Source organism: Syngnathus leptorhynchus, chromosome 9 (genome assembly GCF_054491065.1).
Source record: "Syngnathus leptorhynchus isolate UIUO chromosome 9, UIUO_Slep, whole genome shotgun sequence".
NCBI lineage: Eukaryota > Metazoa > Chordata > Actinopteri > Syngnathiformes > Syngnathidae > Syngnathus > Syngnathus leptorhynchus.
In genome coordinates, this window is record NC_141203.1 from 1,117,080 (window position 1) to 1,131,893 (window position 14,814).

General features: G+C 42.5%; 1 protein-coding gene across 4 annotated transcripts in view; it reads right to left on the minus strand.

Moving 5' to 3' along the window:
* The window catches only part of LOC147050565 (cobalamin trafficking protein CblD-like), a 52,314-nt gene that overhangs the window by 30,906 nt on the left and 6,594 nt on the right, over positions 1-14,814 (minus strand). For all 4 annotated transcript variants that reach the window (XM_085919944.1, XM_085919943.1, XM_085919942.1 and 1 more), the window contains exon 2: positions 9,027-9,063. In XM_085919944.1, coding sequence (XP_085776070.1) covers positions 9,027-9,063 — 37 coding nt within the window. The remainder of the gene's footprint in view (positions 1-9,026; positions 9,064-14,814) is intronic.

Sequence of the window (14,814 nt, forward strand, 5' to 3'; positions counted from 1 at the left end):
GGTCCAGGAGAGGTCTTCACTAATGTGCACCCTCAGGAATCTGGTGCTGCTCACTCTCTCCACCACAGCACCGTCGATGGTAAGTGGCAGGTGTTGGGTGTGACCCTTCCGGAAGTCAACAACAATCTCCTTGGTCTTGCTGATGTTTAGCAGGAGGTTGTTGTCCCTGCACCACATGGCCAGAAGGTCGAACTCCGACCTGTATTGAGTCTTGTCGCCCTTGGTGATGAGACCTACCAGAGTTGTGTCGTCAGCAAATTTCAGCATGCGGTTGTTGCTGTAGGTTGCAGTGCAGTCATGCGTCAGCAGGGAGAAGAGCAGCGGACAGAGCACGCAGCCTTGGGGGGGCCCCCGTGCTCAGCGTGATGCTGCTTGAGATATTGTCGCCAACACGTACCATCTGAGGCCTCTGACAGAGGAAGTCCAGTAGCCAGTTGCAGAGGTAGATACTGAGACCCAGTTTGTCGAGTTTGCAGATGAGTAGCTGTGGTAAAATGGTGTTGGATGCAGAACCTAAGTCCACAAACAGCAATCTCACGTACGAGTCTCTTTTTTCCAAGTGGGTGAGGGTTGAGTGGAGGGCAGAGCAGATTGCATCCTCAGATGACCGTTTGGCTTGGTACGCAAACTAGAAGAGGTCAAGGGTGGGGTGGGGGAAACGGATCTGATGTGTGTCATGACAAGCCGCTCAAAGCACTTCATGATGATGGGAGTCAGCGCCACGGGGCGGTAGTCATTGAAGCAGGATGGAGCAGGTTTCTTCGGCACAGATATGATGGTGGCAGCCTTGAAACATGACGGGACGATGGCCTGCTGCAGGGAAATGTTAAAGATGTCTGTGAAGACACCCATAACTCCTCAGCGCAGTCCTTCAGCGCTCGACCTAGGATGTTGTCCGGGCCCGCCGCTTTACGGGTGTTGATAGCAGCAAGCGTCCTCCTCACGCTAACGGCAGAGAGGCACAGGGGCTGCTTGTCCGGATGGGGAGGGGTCTTCAGCGGGCAAGTCTCGTTCTGTGCGTCGAAGCAAGCAAAGAAGCGGTTCAGTTCGTTGAGCAGAGGGACGTCACCCTCACATCTCTGCGGCGCGGGCTTGTAGTCCGTGATGGTATGAATGGCTCGCCACAGGCCCCGAGCATCCCTGCTGTCCTTGAAGTGGGCAGTAATCTTGGAAGAGAACGCCTTTTTCGCATCCTTGATGCCCCGGGACAGTTTCGCCCTTGCTGTTCTCATGCCAGCTTCATCCCCAGCTCTGTAGGCTTTGTCTCTGGCCCTCAACAGCCTGAGGACAGACCCTGTCAGCCATGGCTTCCAGTTAGCCTGAGTGACGATGTATTTTGTGTGGGTCACATCATCAATGCACTTCGTGATGTAAGAGGTCACAGAGTCAGTATAGAAAGTCAGAGTCAGAAAGTCCAATGTGGGGGAGGGGGGTGGCTTTGAAAGCTCCTTTATGTTCACTGTAGACCAGGTCCAGGAAGCTGTCATCACGTGTTGGAAAATTAACATGCTGGTGAAGCTTTGGAAAAACAGACTTTAGGTCTGCATGATTAAAATCCCCAGCAAAGATGGTGAAACCGTCTGTTGTTCACTGACAACCTGGTACAGTTCACTAAGAGCCATGATCCTGTCGCTTTCAATGTTGGAAGGCGAGATGTATACCGCGACTAGCAGAATCGCAGTAATTTCCCTTGGCAGGTAAAAAGGACGGCAGTTAATGATCACAAACACCGCCAGTGGCGAGCAGTGTTTGCTTACAACTACAGTGTCCCGGCACCATTCGTCACGGATGTAGACACAGATTCCTCCTCTTCATGATTTTCCACCCTTTACAATGGCCCGGACCGCTCGATAGCATGCTAGCTGCTCCAGTTGTACAGCAGAGTCCGGAATGTTGACATTTAACCAAGTCTCAGTAAACACGAGCACACAGCAGTTACTCACTGTCCGGTTCGTAGATCTCAGCAGTCGAATGTAATCCATTTTGTTGTTCAGCGATCGAACATTCGCCAGAAGAATGGAAGGTATGGCCGGGCGAGTTGGGTTGGCCGCTAGCCTGGCCCTGATGCCTCCGCGCTTGCCCTTCTTCTGCCTCCTCGCACACCACTTCCGACGCTTTCTATCCGGGGAAGGAGTAGCAGGCGAGTCCAGTGTTGTTTCAAGCCGGAGTAGTCACAGTTCCTTTAATGTCTCTGTTCCAAAGTTCAGAATGCAAAACTCGCTTCTGCCGATGTCTAGTCGAACCTGCCTGCTGTACTGTAGCACGACATAGTAAGACAAGACGAACACGTAAAACTGTCGGACAAACACTTCTCAAATGAACAAAACACCGTTCTGTTGGGACAGAGCGAGGTCGCTGCGTGTGCACGCGCCGCCGTCTTAAATATACTTATACTTAAAGGGTAATTAGAGATCCACTGCAGTAGGTGGGAGTGGCCGTATCACTGGAAGAGTGTGCGCAATGAGTATTCGCTCTATACAGTGTAGAGTGCACAGAACATACACACACACCGCGCAGATCAGGCGATAAAAGGTGTATGGAAAATTATTTAACAGGGTTGAAAAGAACGGCGGAGAGAGACGGCGATAAGAGAATTGAGAGTCACACGAAAGCTAAGACAAAGAAATATGACGAAGCGTACGTAGTGCTCGGCTTCAGTGCAACTACGATGGGAGACAAGACGATGTATTTACTGTGCCTTACAATATTGGCTGCGGACAGTATGAAGGCAAATAAATTAAGGTGGCACTTATAAAGTCATTGCACCCTAATCACGCTGATAAGAGGCTTGAGGTTTTTCAGCGAAAACAGTCTGAATATTGCCAACAATCAGCCCACTTTGTGAATGCCACTTCAGTCAATCAGCAAGCACTGTAAGCATCATATACAGCAGCGTACCAAATTGCTCAGTGCAAGAAAAAACTACACCATTGCAGAAGAGCTGATACTACCTGCAGCCGTGGATATGGTCTCCGTCATGCTGCATCGTTTTGAGCACAAATTGTTTTATTCATTTTTGTTTTGTAGGTTAAAATGAGCACGTCCGCCTCACAGTTAGGAGGGTGCGGGTTCGATTCCACCTCCGGCCCTCCCTGTGTGGAGTTTGCATGTTCTCCCCGTGTCCGCGTGGGTTTTCCTTGGGCACTCCGGTTTCCTCCCACATCCCAAAAACATGCTTGATAGGCCGATGGAGCACTCCAAATTGTCCCTAGGTGTGAGTGTGAGTGCGAATGGTTGTTCGTCTCTGTGTGCCCTGCGATTGGTTGGCAACCAGTTCAGGGTGTCCCCCGCCTACTGCCCGATGGCGGCTGGGATAGGCTCCAGCACGCCCGCGACCCCCGTGGGGACTAAGCGGTTCAGAAAATGGGGGAAAAAAAAAAAAAAAAAAATTAAAAAAAAGGTTAAAATGTTTTATATATTGTGCTTCTGAGTTAATGTTGCTGATTACTTTGAATTGAATATTATTTATTGCTGTTATTTAATTTAATATTATGTATGTTTATTATTATTTTATTGTATTTTTTCCAGCATAAAATGGCAGTTGATCAAGAATGTTTATAGTTTGAATAATTATAATTTATTTGTAATTTAAGGCAAAGTGATGCAAATCGAATCTGTTCTGTTACAGACTAAAAAAAACAATGTTATAAACAGTTATTCTTTATTGTAAGTTGATCTTTCTTTTTTACTTATATTTTGTTTTTTCTTTAATGCGCGAAATGTTTTCTTCTCCCTAGGGGGACATCACAGAAAATTATTGAGAAGCACTGACTTAGTACATTCTTTAAAGATACTTTCTTTTAGTAAGACAGAGGCGAGTTTGTTTACCTGCTTGACAAAACATGTCATTTCTTTAAATGAGATTCATTCTAGTAGGTTCTTTCCCATGGAAGAATGTTTAGATGAAATTTGAGATTCTTCACCAGACTTGCCAGTCTCATTGGCCAGCTACGTTGCTGGGAAGCTCTCTCGCAGCCGCCATCGGTGTTTGCAAGACTTGCTGGCGCATCGGCCGGCCCCATTACTAGGAAGCATTCTGCCTGCAGCAGACCGTGTTTGATGACGCTGATGAGGCAAGCACCTTCTCTTCTGGACTTGTTCGTGGCGGCCACCCATCGTTCAGTGGCGTACACCCCGCTGCCAATCAGCTGGCCTATGTGCGTCATGCTGCTGCCAATCACCCGGCCCGTGTACATACATTTTGGATGACTAACTTTTGAGACAACCTCCAGAGGTTGGCTTGTCAAAATTGAAAGGTTGGAGTACCGGACTTCCAGTGAGGGGGCTGGGAGTGCTATCATTCCCTTTCTTGCTTCAGTATATCCAAATATGGGTGACTGTATTTTTCTCTTCATTTTTTGATTTGGAAGTGTGCAGTGTTCTCATGATTATCTTTTTTAATAAACTACTATTCTTTGGAGTACAACTAGGGCTGTGCAATTGATCTAAATTATTAAGATTATTATTATTATTAAGATATAAAGATTATTAATACATAATGTTGATAGTCAATGTATTATGTTTATATGTTGTAGTATGTTGAAGAAAACCTTTGTTGAATTCATGAATTTTGATTTTTTTTTAACTTTAAAATAAAGTATTTTGAAATTGTGTTTGATCAAACAAACATTAACATTATGAGCAGGAATGTTGCTGCACACTTATGTCAGTTTGTTTTACGATCATGGCACTTAATTGTCTTTTTAATTTTAGTTGTTTAGGTGTTTAGTTTTAATTGTAGTTAATTTTCGGACTATAAGTCGCGTTTTTTTTTCATTGTTTGGGTGGGGGGGCGACTTATACTCAGGAGCGACTTATGTGTTTTTTTTCCAAAAAATGTACTTGATCATTAACACATTACTTACTAGTACAGTTGATCACCTCACATATTATTTTTAATACACTGAAAAAAACGAATAAAGCAATTCACACTTTAAAGCACAATATTCAAGTTTATGAAACAAATAAACAAAACAACAAAAAAACAACTGAAAAAGAAATATAGTTATTTTCAAACTAAACTGAACGAGGGTGATTTAAATTTCACCATTGGCCGTGATGCAACAACTGGGAGGGGAAAGCACTGTTTTTTTTAGTTTTTAAAAAGCACAGGTCTGGTGAAGAGAATTTAGTGCGGTGATGTTAAAAAAAAAAAAAAAAATTAAATAAATAAATAAATAAATAAATAAAACAACAGTAGGGGCAGCAATGCAATTTAGGATGCAAGCTCTGCTCGTGATGGACAGCATGCGAGCACAAATCACGCCAGACATGCAAATCACGAGTCCGACGGCGCGCGTACGCGGCATTGTTTACACGATCGATGTATTTTATGATTTGGAGTGACAGATGGTTTGATAAACGTGTTATTTATGTAATAATAATTTGAATAACTCTGAATGTTACGTTAGGCCCGTTCTCAGCCTCTCGTTTGTGTATGTCACGTTAGCATACCGTATCGTTTAGCCTGTTGTTGCTGGTTCGTGTCTGTTTTTGGTGTTGGATTTTGACAAATACATTTGCCCCAAAAGTGCGACTTATACTCCGGAGCGACTTATATATGTTTTTTTTCACGTTATTGTGCATTTTATGGGTGGTGCGACTTATACTCCGGAGCGACTAATAGTCCGAAAATTACGGTATATGTATAACGTGTGTGTGTGTGTATTAAGTGTTTCAAAGGAATTTTGTTGCCTTAACATTTTTTTTACATATTTTCTTGTGCAAAAATAAATGATCGTTTTGATCATTGGATTAATATTTTTTTATAATGGAGCACAGGGTCCAGCAAAATGATCTGACACATTTGTCGGTTTAAAAAAATGCAAATAAAACAAAAAAAACAAAGTTTTTTTTTCCAAAAAGTATATATATATATATATATTGCCATTTTGTTTCAGTTCATTTTCGTTTTCGAAATAATGTCCTTTTCTGGAGTTCTGGCGGTGAGAGGGCGGCCAATTGATTTTCGTTTCAATGCTGGTCCACTGGCTGTGAAGTTAGTAACCTATAACAAGATTGTGTTTCGAGCAGGTACGGGATCATGTCTACCAAGTCTGAAGCGCAAACGGAATGCTCGTTGTGTTGCAGTTACAGATTCGTTCTTGATAAACGTTTCCACAATGAAAGCGCGATGCTCACCGGTCCAATTCATGTTAGCAACTGAAACGAAACAAAATAACATTATTCGAAAATGAAACAAAACAAGATGGCATTACCGTAATTTTCGCACTATAAATTGCGGGGGGGTTTTCTTAATTTGGGTGGGCAACTTATACTGAGGAGCGACTTATGTGATTTTTCTTCACAAATTTTCAAAATAAAAAAAATTAAAAAAAATAAAATAAAAGGGAACCCGCGATAAACGAACCGCGATGTAGAAAGGGATTGCTGTAATTTGAATTTCAAGTGACGTCAGCGGCGTGGCGGTTGTTTACATAAAGGACAAAGATTTGATCACAGGATGACAAAGATGACGAAGGGCCCCACATACTACCGGCATCATTAGCGGCTTTGTTTGTAAGTGACACGGAGGACGAAGAGTGAAAAATTTAATGATTTGGAGTGACACAGAAGGTTTGAAAAACTATTATGGCTCTTACGCATGCCCGGTCCTACTCTACGGAGCTCTCTTTCACCTCCGTGGATGGAAGTCGGGGGCCGGCGCTCAGCCGGGTGGCTGTCCGGGGACGGTGGATGGGGCTCGGACATGGCTTTTACGCACGCCCGGTCCTACTCTACGTAGCTCTCTTTCACCTCCGTGGATGGAAGTCGGCGGCCAGCGCTCGGCCGGGTGGCTGTCCGGGGACGGTGGATGGGGCTCGGACATGGCTTTTACGCAAGCCCGGTCCTATTCTATGGAGCTCTCTTCCACCTCTGTGGCTGGAAATGCCACCTCCAGGGATGGAAGTCCACGCCGCCGCACGCCTGGAAGTCCACGCCGGTGCTTGGGGCTGTGTGGCGGTGAACTATTTATGTTATAGTTATTTGATATATTTTATTTCGTGTAGCAACTTGTTTATGTTTTTATCGTTACAGTTCAGTAGTTGTTGCCTTGTTGGACTCTTGTTTTGTTAAATAAAGAGCTGTTTACCAAACTCACGTCTTTGCTTGTACTTTGTTAACGCTACAATATAGTTATATCTGTGGAATAACAACGAGGCTGACGTCAGGGCGCACGTGCGGCGTTGTTGACAAAGGACGAGGAATTTGATTGATGGATTTTATGATTTGGAGTGACAGATGGTTTGATAATATTTGTTGTAATATGATAGTTATTAGTTGTAGTTGTTGTTATAGTTGAAATATACTTTATATCAGTGATCCCCAACCTTTTTTGCACCACGGACCGGTTACGCGTCAGAAATATTTTTGCAGACCGACCTTTATATAAATAAATAATAAATTCATATAAATAAAGGTGTAGGAAGGAACGATTCCGCAGGTCCTTCATTCCCTCTGCTGTCAGACTCTACAACATGAGTGTCACCTGATGAAATTGTGTTTCGTTTCTGCTAGCGGCACTTGTCTTTCTTTGTCTGTTATCTATCCTTTTTGAAATTTTAGCGCTTGTATTCTTGCACTCGTATGCGCTGCTGTGACAAATAAATTTCCCCAATGCATAAAGTTCAATCATCCTCATCATAAATAATACATGTATAATAAATATATAAATACGATTAAATAAAATGATATGACTGGCATAAAAACAAGTATAAACGACATTACGTTGAATTAGTGGGAGCACTAAGCTCGTTTCTCAGAAACTAGCCGGCCCCATCTAATCGTAATCGGAAACAATGACACTCGAAGTGGGGAAGGTTTGTCTTTTAATGCAGAATGCTTGGTCTCCATGTGCCGAAGCAGTTTGGAAGGCTTCATTGCCTCGTTAGCTAGCCTGTCGCCACATGTTCCAAGTGCGCCTGGTGCGTCAGAGTCACCTGTCACCATATTTTAAGTATGACTCCAGAAATGTTCTTTTAAATGCACCTTTCCATTTCTTAGAAGTGGTAGCCTCTTCTTCTTCAGTCCCCTCATTGGGCTTTTTTCCCTTTCCGAAGAAGCTTTTCAAACCTCTGTTTCTTGCTCATTTTTGCTTGCCTCACGGGCTCGACTGGGGTGACATGTCACGTGACTGAGACGAGCGTCTTGTGTCAAGGGACACAGTGACGGATGTAATTGGGAGAGAATTGTCAAATTTTTTATATTTTTCAAAATAAATTCTTACTCATTTTTACGGGCTCGACTGGGAAAACATGCCATGTGATCGGGACGAGCGTCTTCGCCAGAATGAATTGATCGTTGATAAAAAAGAAAACAATGTTTTTTTTTTCCTGTGCGGCTTGGCGGCCCGGTACCAAGTGGCCACGGGGGTTGGGGACCCCTGCTTTATATATCGTTAAATGGGTCTGTGGAATAATTAGAAATGCAACTTGCGAGTCCGACGTCAGCGGTGCATTGTTTACATAAAGGATGATCGATGGATTTAATGAATTGAAGTGACACAGATGGTTTTATAAATGTGTTATTTATGTAATAGTTATTAGACTAACTCTGAATGTTATGTCAGGCCCGTTCTCAGCTCTTTGTTTGTGTTTATGTCACGTTAGCATACCTATCGTTTAGCCTGTTGTTGCTCGTTCATGTCTGTTCTTGGTGTTGGATTTTGTCGAATAAATTTCCCCCAAAACGCGACCTATACTCCGGAGCAACTTATATATGGGGTTTTTATTCACGTTACAAATGTGTCAGAAATTTTTGCCAGACCCTGTACAACTGTAATGTTAAAGAATTTTTTAGGCCTCTCTGAAACCTTTGGCAATTTTCATGAAATAAAAATTCTGAAGTCTAAAATGCTGTAGTTTTGTGCAGTCTCTTACATTTGAGATGACAATCTTATTTTTTGTTCCAATCCATGTGGTGGTGTATAAAGGTCAAAATAAAAAAAACATTGCAATCGTCCAAATACCTCTGCACCTAGTTGTACCTATTAAATGTTATGAAAATGATACAAGCACTGAACTTACAGTCGCCATCCTCCTCTTGCAGTTTACAGTTGGGTATCTGTGGGGTGAGGAAAAAGTGTCAGTAAGAAAGCATTTCCAAGCATATAAAATTATCTGGGAGGACATGCCTCAAAATGATGTCAGTGTTTGAAGAGACAGGATATACATATTTTACTCATGTCAATGTGCTGAAAGAAGTCAATATTTTCAAGCATAGAGAGGGAAGGACATGATCAAATATTGGTCGACATTGATATGAAATTTCCGTTTTGAACCCTGAGATGACAAAGCAGCACCACAAGTATCAGAGGCCTATTTTAACACCAAAATTAAATAAAAATTATTTAAAAAAAAAAAAAAGTATGTTTTTGTCTTATAGACGTTGACGTACATGATAAGAAACAGGGATGGTCTAATCCGATGGATCCATATTAAATCTGATTCAGGCCAAAATACCTGGATCGGTATGTTTTTGTTTTTTTTAAATTAGGCCCTGTCTGTTCCAGTCCAAAAACCCAAACTATATCGTTTATAATTAACTTTACTTCACGTGACCTGCCTTACAACAGATTAGCTATTGCGAATGGCAAATGTGAATAAACACGAAAAAGTAGCGGGGGGGACCTTTATATATATATCTATATCTATATATCTATATATCTATATATATATATACACACACACACACACACACACACACGCACACGCACACGCACACGCACACACACACATACACACAAACACACACATATATAAGTGGGGTCGAAATACAAAAAGTCCTGCCTAGCTACAAAAACAGATATGCTCAAACCTCATTGAATAAAGTACATAAGCAGACAAGTATATTCGCATATTAAATCTATAAAAGAAACACTTTAAGCATATAATTTTATCTACGCACCAAACCAATAAAGAAGACATAACGAGACATCTTTATATATGGTAATGACAGGATTCTGTTTGTGGACTTCAGCTCGGCGTTCAACACCATCGCTCCTGACATCTTCCAACAGGAGCTCATCCAGCTCACGGTGCCTGCCTCCACCTGTCAGTGGATCACTAACTTCCTGACCAACAGGAGACAGCATGTGAGGCTGGGGAGCATCACATCTGACACCCGGACCACCAATACTCTCTCTCCTCAGGGGTGTGTCCTCTCCCCACTGCTCTTCTCTCTCTACACCAACAATTTTGCCTCAGGTGACTCTCCTGTGAAGCTCCTGAAGTATGCAGACGACACCACTCTCATCGGACTGATCCGGGACGGTGATGAGACTGCGTACAGACAGGAGGTGGAGCGGCTGGTCCACTGGTGCAGCAAAAACCACCTGGAGCTGAACCCGCTCAAGACAGTGGACTTCAGGCGAGACCCTTCACCACTTTCACTCCTCACTATCCGTAGTAATACTATTCTCTCCTCAGACACCTTCAAGCTCCTAGGAACCACAATCTCTCGGGACCTGAAATGGACCGGCCACAAAGACTGTCCGGAGGAAGGCCCAGCAGAGGCTGTACTTCCTGAGACAGCTGAGGAAGTTCAATCTGCCGCGGGAGCTGCTGAAGACCTTCTACACTGCCATCATCCACTCTGTCCTCTGCACCTCCATCACTGTCTGGTTTGGATCAGCCTCCAAACTGCAACGGACAATCAAGACTGCAGAAAAGATCACTGGAATCAACCCCCCATCTATCCAAGACTTGTACCTATGCAGGACCAGGAAACATGCAAGCAACATCTCTACAGACCCTTCTCACCCAGGAGCAGTCTGTTTGAACTACTCCCCCCCCGACGGCTCTGTACGCCAAAACCAGCAGATACAGAGACAGCTTCTTCCCACAGGTTGTTGCTCTGATGAACTCACACCACTCAGAGTCTCAGAGTCATTGCTGTGCAATAATATCCTGCTCTCCACACCTTTTTTGAATTGTCTACACTGTTTGTTCTATGTGTCCTCTCTGCATCTATCGCAGCCTGGTCATCCTGGAAGAGGGACCCTCCCATCTGTGGTCTCTTCTCAAGGTTTCTCATTTCCCCTCGTTGGAGTTTTGAGTTTGTCCTTGCCCTCCAGGGAGTTTAAGATCAGGGGATGTTTGAGAATATTTGTCATTTTTCACATGTCCTGAGTGTTGTTAGTGACCTAAATGTTGAACAGAGGCTGTGATGTAACAAAGTCAAATTCCTTGTTTGGCACGCTCAAACATGGCGAATAAAAACTCTTGAATCTTGACATTTTATAACTTTTAATAACTTCTAATAATACTAATAATAAAACTAATAAAACGTTTTTATAACTTCATGATCTGATATGTATTTCTGTGCACGTTGAAATAAATGTTTTTTTAATATATTGCCTGAATAGCATAATGACCCTTAAGGAACTATTTAATGCATGCTTGATGTTATTCTAAATCACGGACACTGCTCAAGGTGTCAAAGAATGTTCTGTACTTGATTATATCTTATGTTTTGATTAATACTTGAAGTGACGCTGTATTTTGCCTAATGCTAGACGTCAGCCTTGGATTACTACTGAATGTTCTGGACAGAAGGAAAATGTTTTGACTAATAATGAAAAATATGGTTGGAAGCATAATTAAACTTAGAATGTGAAAATGTAAACAAGTACATGGAGTGTCAAAAGAACAAACAAACAAATGCATGGGAAGTGGTTAGTAAGAACTTTGCATAGTCAGGGAAAATTAACAAATTGATGGTCACACCCACAACTTCACATAAGTCCGTACAAAATGACAAAATTGGAAGGATGATGAAGGGACAAGGGGCAACAGTGGGTGAAGTGGGTGCATGTGCAAGACTGGAAGAGAATGTTTACAGGAAGGTCACTTGGAGATAAAACCAGTAGGTGCCAGAGGGAGACAGCCAAGAACCTGGCCAAAGATGATCGCCAAGGCCGTGTCAATCGTGCACTTACCTTATGTAAGTGACCGGCTCTGTTTAAAAGGTAAAATTATGTACTTTAGCCCCTCTGCAGTAACGCAGTATGTAGGGAAGACGAGAATTGATTTAAGCCGGTACAGAAGAAGATTCGTTCCAAGTCTAACCGCCGTTCAGGTAACTAATCTATTGTCAGATTAATTCCATCATTTCCGGACACCAGTCCCGCTGAAATCAAAGAAACCCGAGGGTTGAGTAACTACTTTGTCGAGACCCAGGAACTCCTCGATCGCGGCCGTTTCAGCGGCTCTCCTTTCCTATTAAGATTGTGTCATTCTGTCAAGTTAATGTCAAGGATTAAAGCTGTCTTCATTTAAAAAAGAACTGAACGGTCTAAAGCAGTGGTTCCCAAAGTGGGCGGTACCGCCCCCCTGGGGGCGGTGGAAAGATCTGGGGGGGCGGTGAGGAAGAACGGGGCGGTAGGGGGGCGGCAGTCTGAAGTCAAAGTCAGAAGTTCGAAAGTTTGTTTGACGGTTTGTACACAACACGTGCAGCAGGATGAGTCAGTGGATGACACATCAGGCTCCGGTTACCGCACGCCGCTCTGGCCCAGTCAGATCCGACAGCATAGACTACAAAAGCAAAAGCTCAGGTTTGTAATTTCAAGCTTGTAATGTTCAGAATTTTCTAATAAAAACCGCATTCTGGTGGTCAACATCATCTTGAGTTCAAGTCAACATGAAATTGGGGACTCGCCAGAACGCGCCGTGTTGTGTTTTGTTGAAATGGTTAGGGTGGTGCATTCACTGATATATATTGTTACGAATGTATATGACTTTTTACCTGTGTGTGTGTGTTTGGGGTGTTTTGTTGTGTATTTGTGAAATACACATTTGTGTTTAACCTTTCTCTTTTAAAATTGCAGCATACCAAATATCAAGAAAGAGGTGTTTGTTTCCATATGTGTCTGTGGGGGGAGGGGGGCGCTAGGAATTCACTGGGGAGCCAAGGGGGCGCCAGCCTGCAAAAGTTTGGGAACCACTGGTCTAAAGTATGACTATGACAGAAACAAAAGAGATTTAAAGCATAAACGATCAAAATAATCATTAATCAAAATTAAATGATTATAAAGTAGAAATTTAATGAATAAGCAACAAAGAGAATTACAAGTTTTAATTGTTCGAACAACTAATAATAAGTTCCACTCACCATTCTCAATAGAGCAAAAATTATTCAGTCTCGAAGTTCTCTCGATTGAAAACTCAAAAATATAGTAAAAAAGGGTGAGAGGCTAGAGGTCTAAAAAGCTGTTTGGTGGAAAAGTCGAGTGATCGGGTGTCCTTGTTCCAAAATTCGAAATCTGTTTAAAAGAACAGGCTGGCCTAAAGAATGTAGATGACGACGCCCTAAATATGGCTCCTCTCTCCTGCACCAAGTTCTGCATCTCCTAGCCTGTTTTTAAGGTTAAAATTTGACTAAGTCCAATTTGAAGATAGTATAAATTCATTTTAACGAACCTTGGGCTAATCTCAGAAATAATGAAATTTATTTTTATTTAATTGGTGTTCTCGACCCACGGCATTAGCCGCAGGGGCCCAGCCCAATGGGGAGAACCCACCGGGGGAAAGAGGGTGATCCTCTTTGTCCGAACGAACCTTTTGTACCAGTTCAGTTCGTGGGTAGGTACTATGCCTGCTTGGTCACATACCAGTTTTTTTTTCATGACGTCTTACATTGGCGTCAGATGACCCAAATACTTCCAGAATAGACTGCACCTGCATCTCGGCCGGTCTCAACCGGATTCAACCAGATGAGGTGACCATTTTCTCACGGAAGTAACAATTTTCTCAGGGATGCTTCATCCTGTTTCTCACTTCCAAATCTTGTCAACTGTCTGTCAACTTGACATTTGCAAATGTTTTTTCTCTGACTTGTGTTCCGTCAAACAGCATTTTGTTTAGGTTCCAACTGGATAAACGTGACCTCGGGTATGGGATTTCAGTATTCCACCACTTAGTATCACCATAAACCCTTTCCGCCTCCTTGTCTTCGCTCACATCTATACATTCATGTGGAGATGGAACATAAATATTATATACATGTTTGATACTGATTAAACATCGGGACAATCTACACATACTGTCACAATAATCAATTTAACACATAATCACAACTATGATCATGGATTCTCTTAGTTAGCAGGTTACAACACTCAAGCAGCTTTGAAAGGTATTTTGACAAGCTGGTGACCTCTAGGTCAAGCTCAAGCGTGGGATTGCAGTCTTCCACCCACGGTATCACTGTCAACCCCTTGTCCTTACTCAACTCTTGATACGTTCATGTGTAAATGAAACATCAGTGCTATGATGCTGTTCAAGTTGCTATTAACTATACAATATTGCAAAGCAGAAAATAATAAAATATATTGCATCTTACTCTAACTGCGATTAACATGTCTCATTCTCATTACCTAACGATGGGAATGGGCTTCCCTAGTTAGCAAATTAAAATATTCAAGCAGTTTCAAAGTATATTATAGCAAAACAAAATAATATAATCCAAAATTGTGTGTTGCTGTGCTTCAGAACAAGTTTTCATCTAATCGATGACTTTTTGAACTATTAATTTACTGTTAGGTCACTCTGACTTTGGCACCATCTTCTGGTAAAATTTGGAACGGGAATGGAGGTTTACTGGTTCAAGATATTCCCCTTTAACAATTTAACAATAGTTAATTTTGAAGAACTAACTTTTAAGTAACCCCTACTCAGGCCCCCTTCTTCAGGTCTTCCATGTCAAGCTTTGAAATTTGGAATTTCATCTTAACCAATTTGTCTGGGCCAAATCCAATACCATCCTATCAACCATGTAACTCGACAGCCGAAAGACGAAAAGGAAAACCATAGCTCCCCA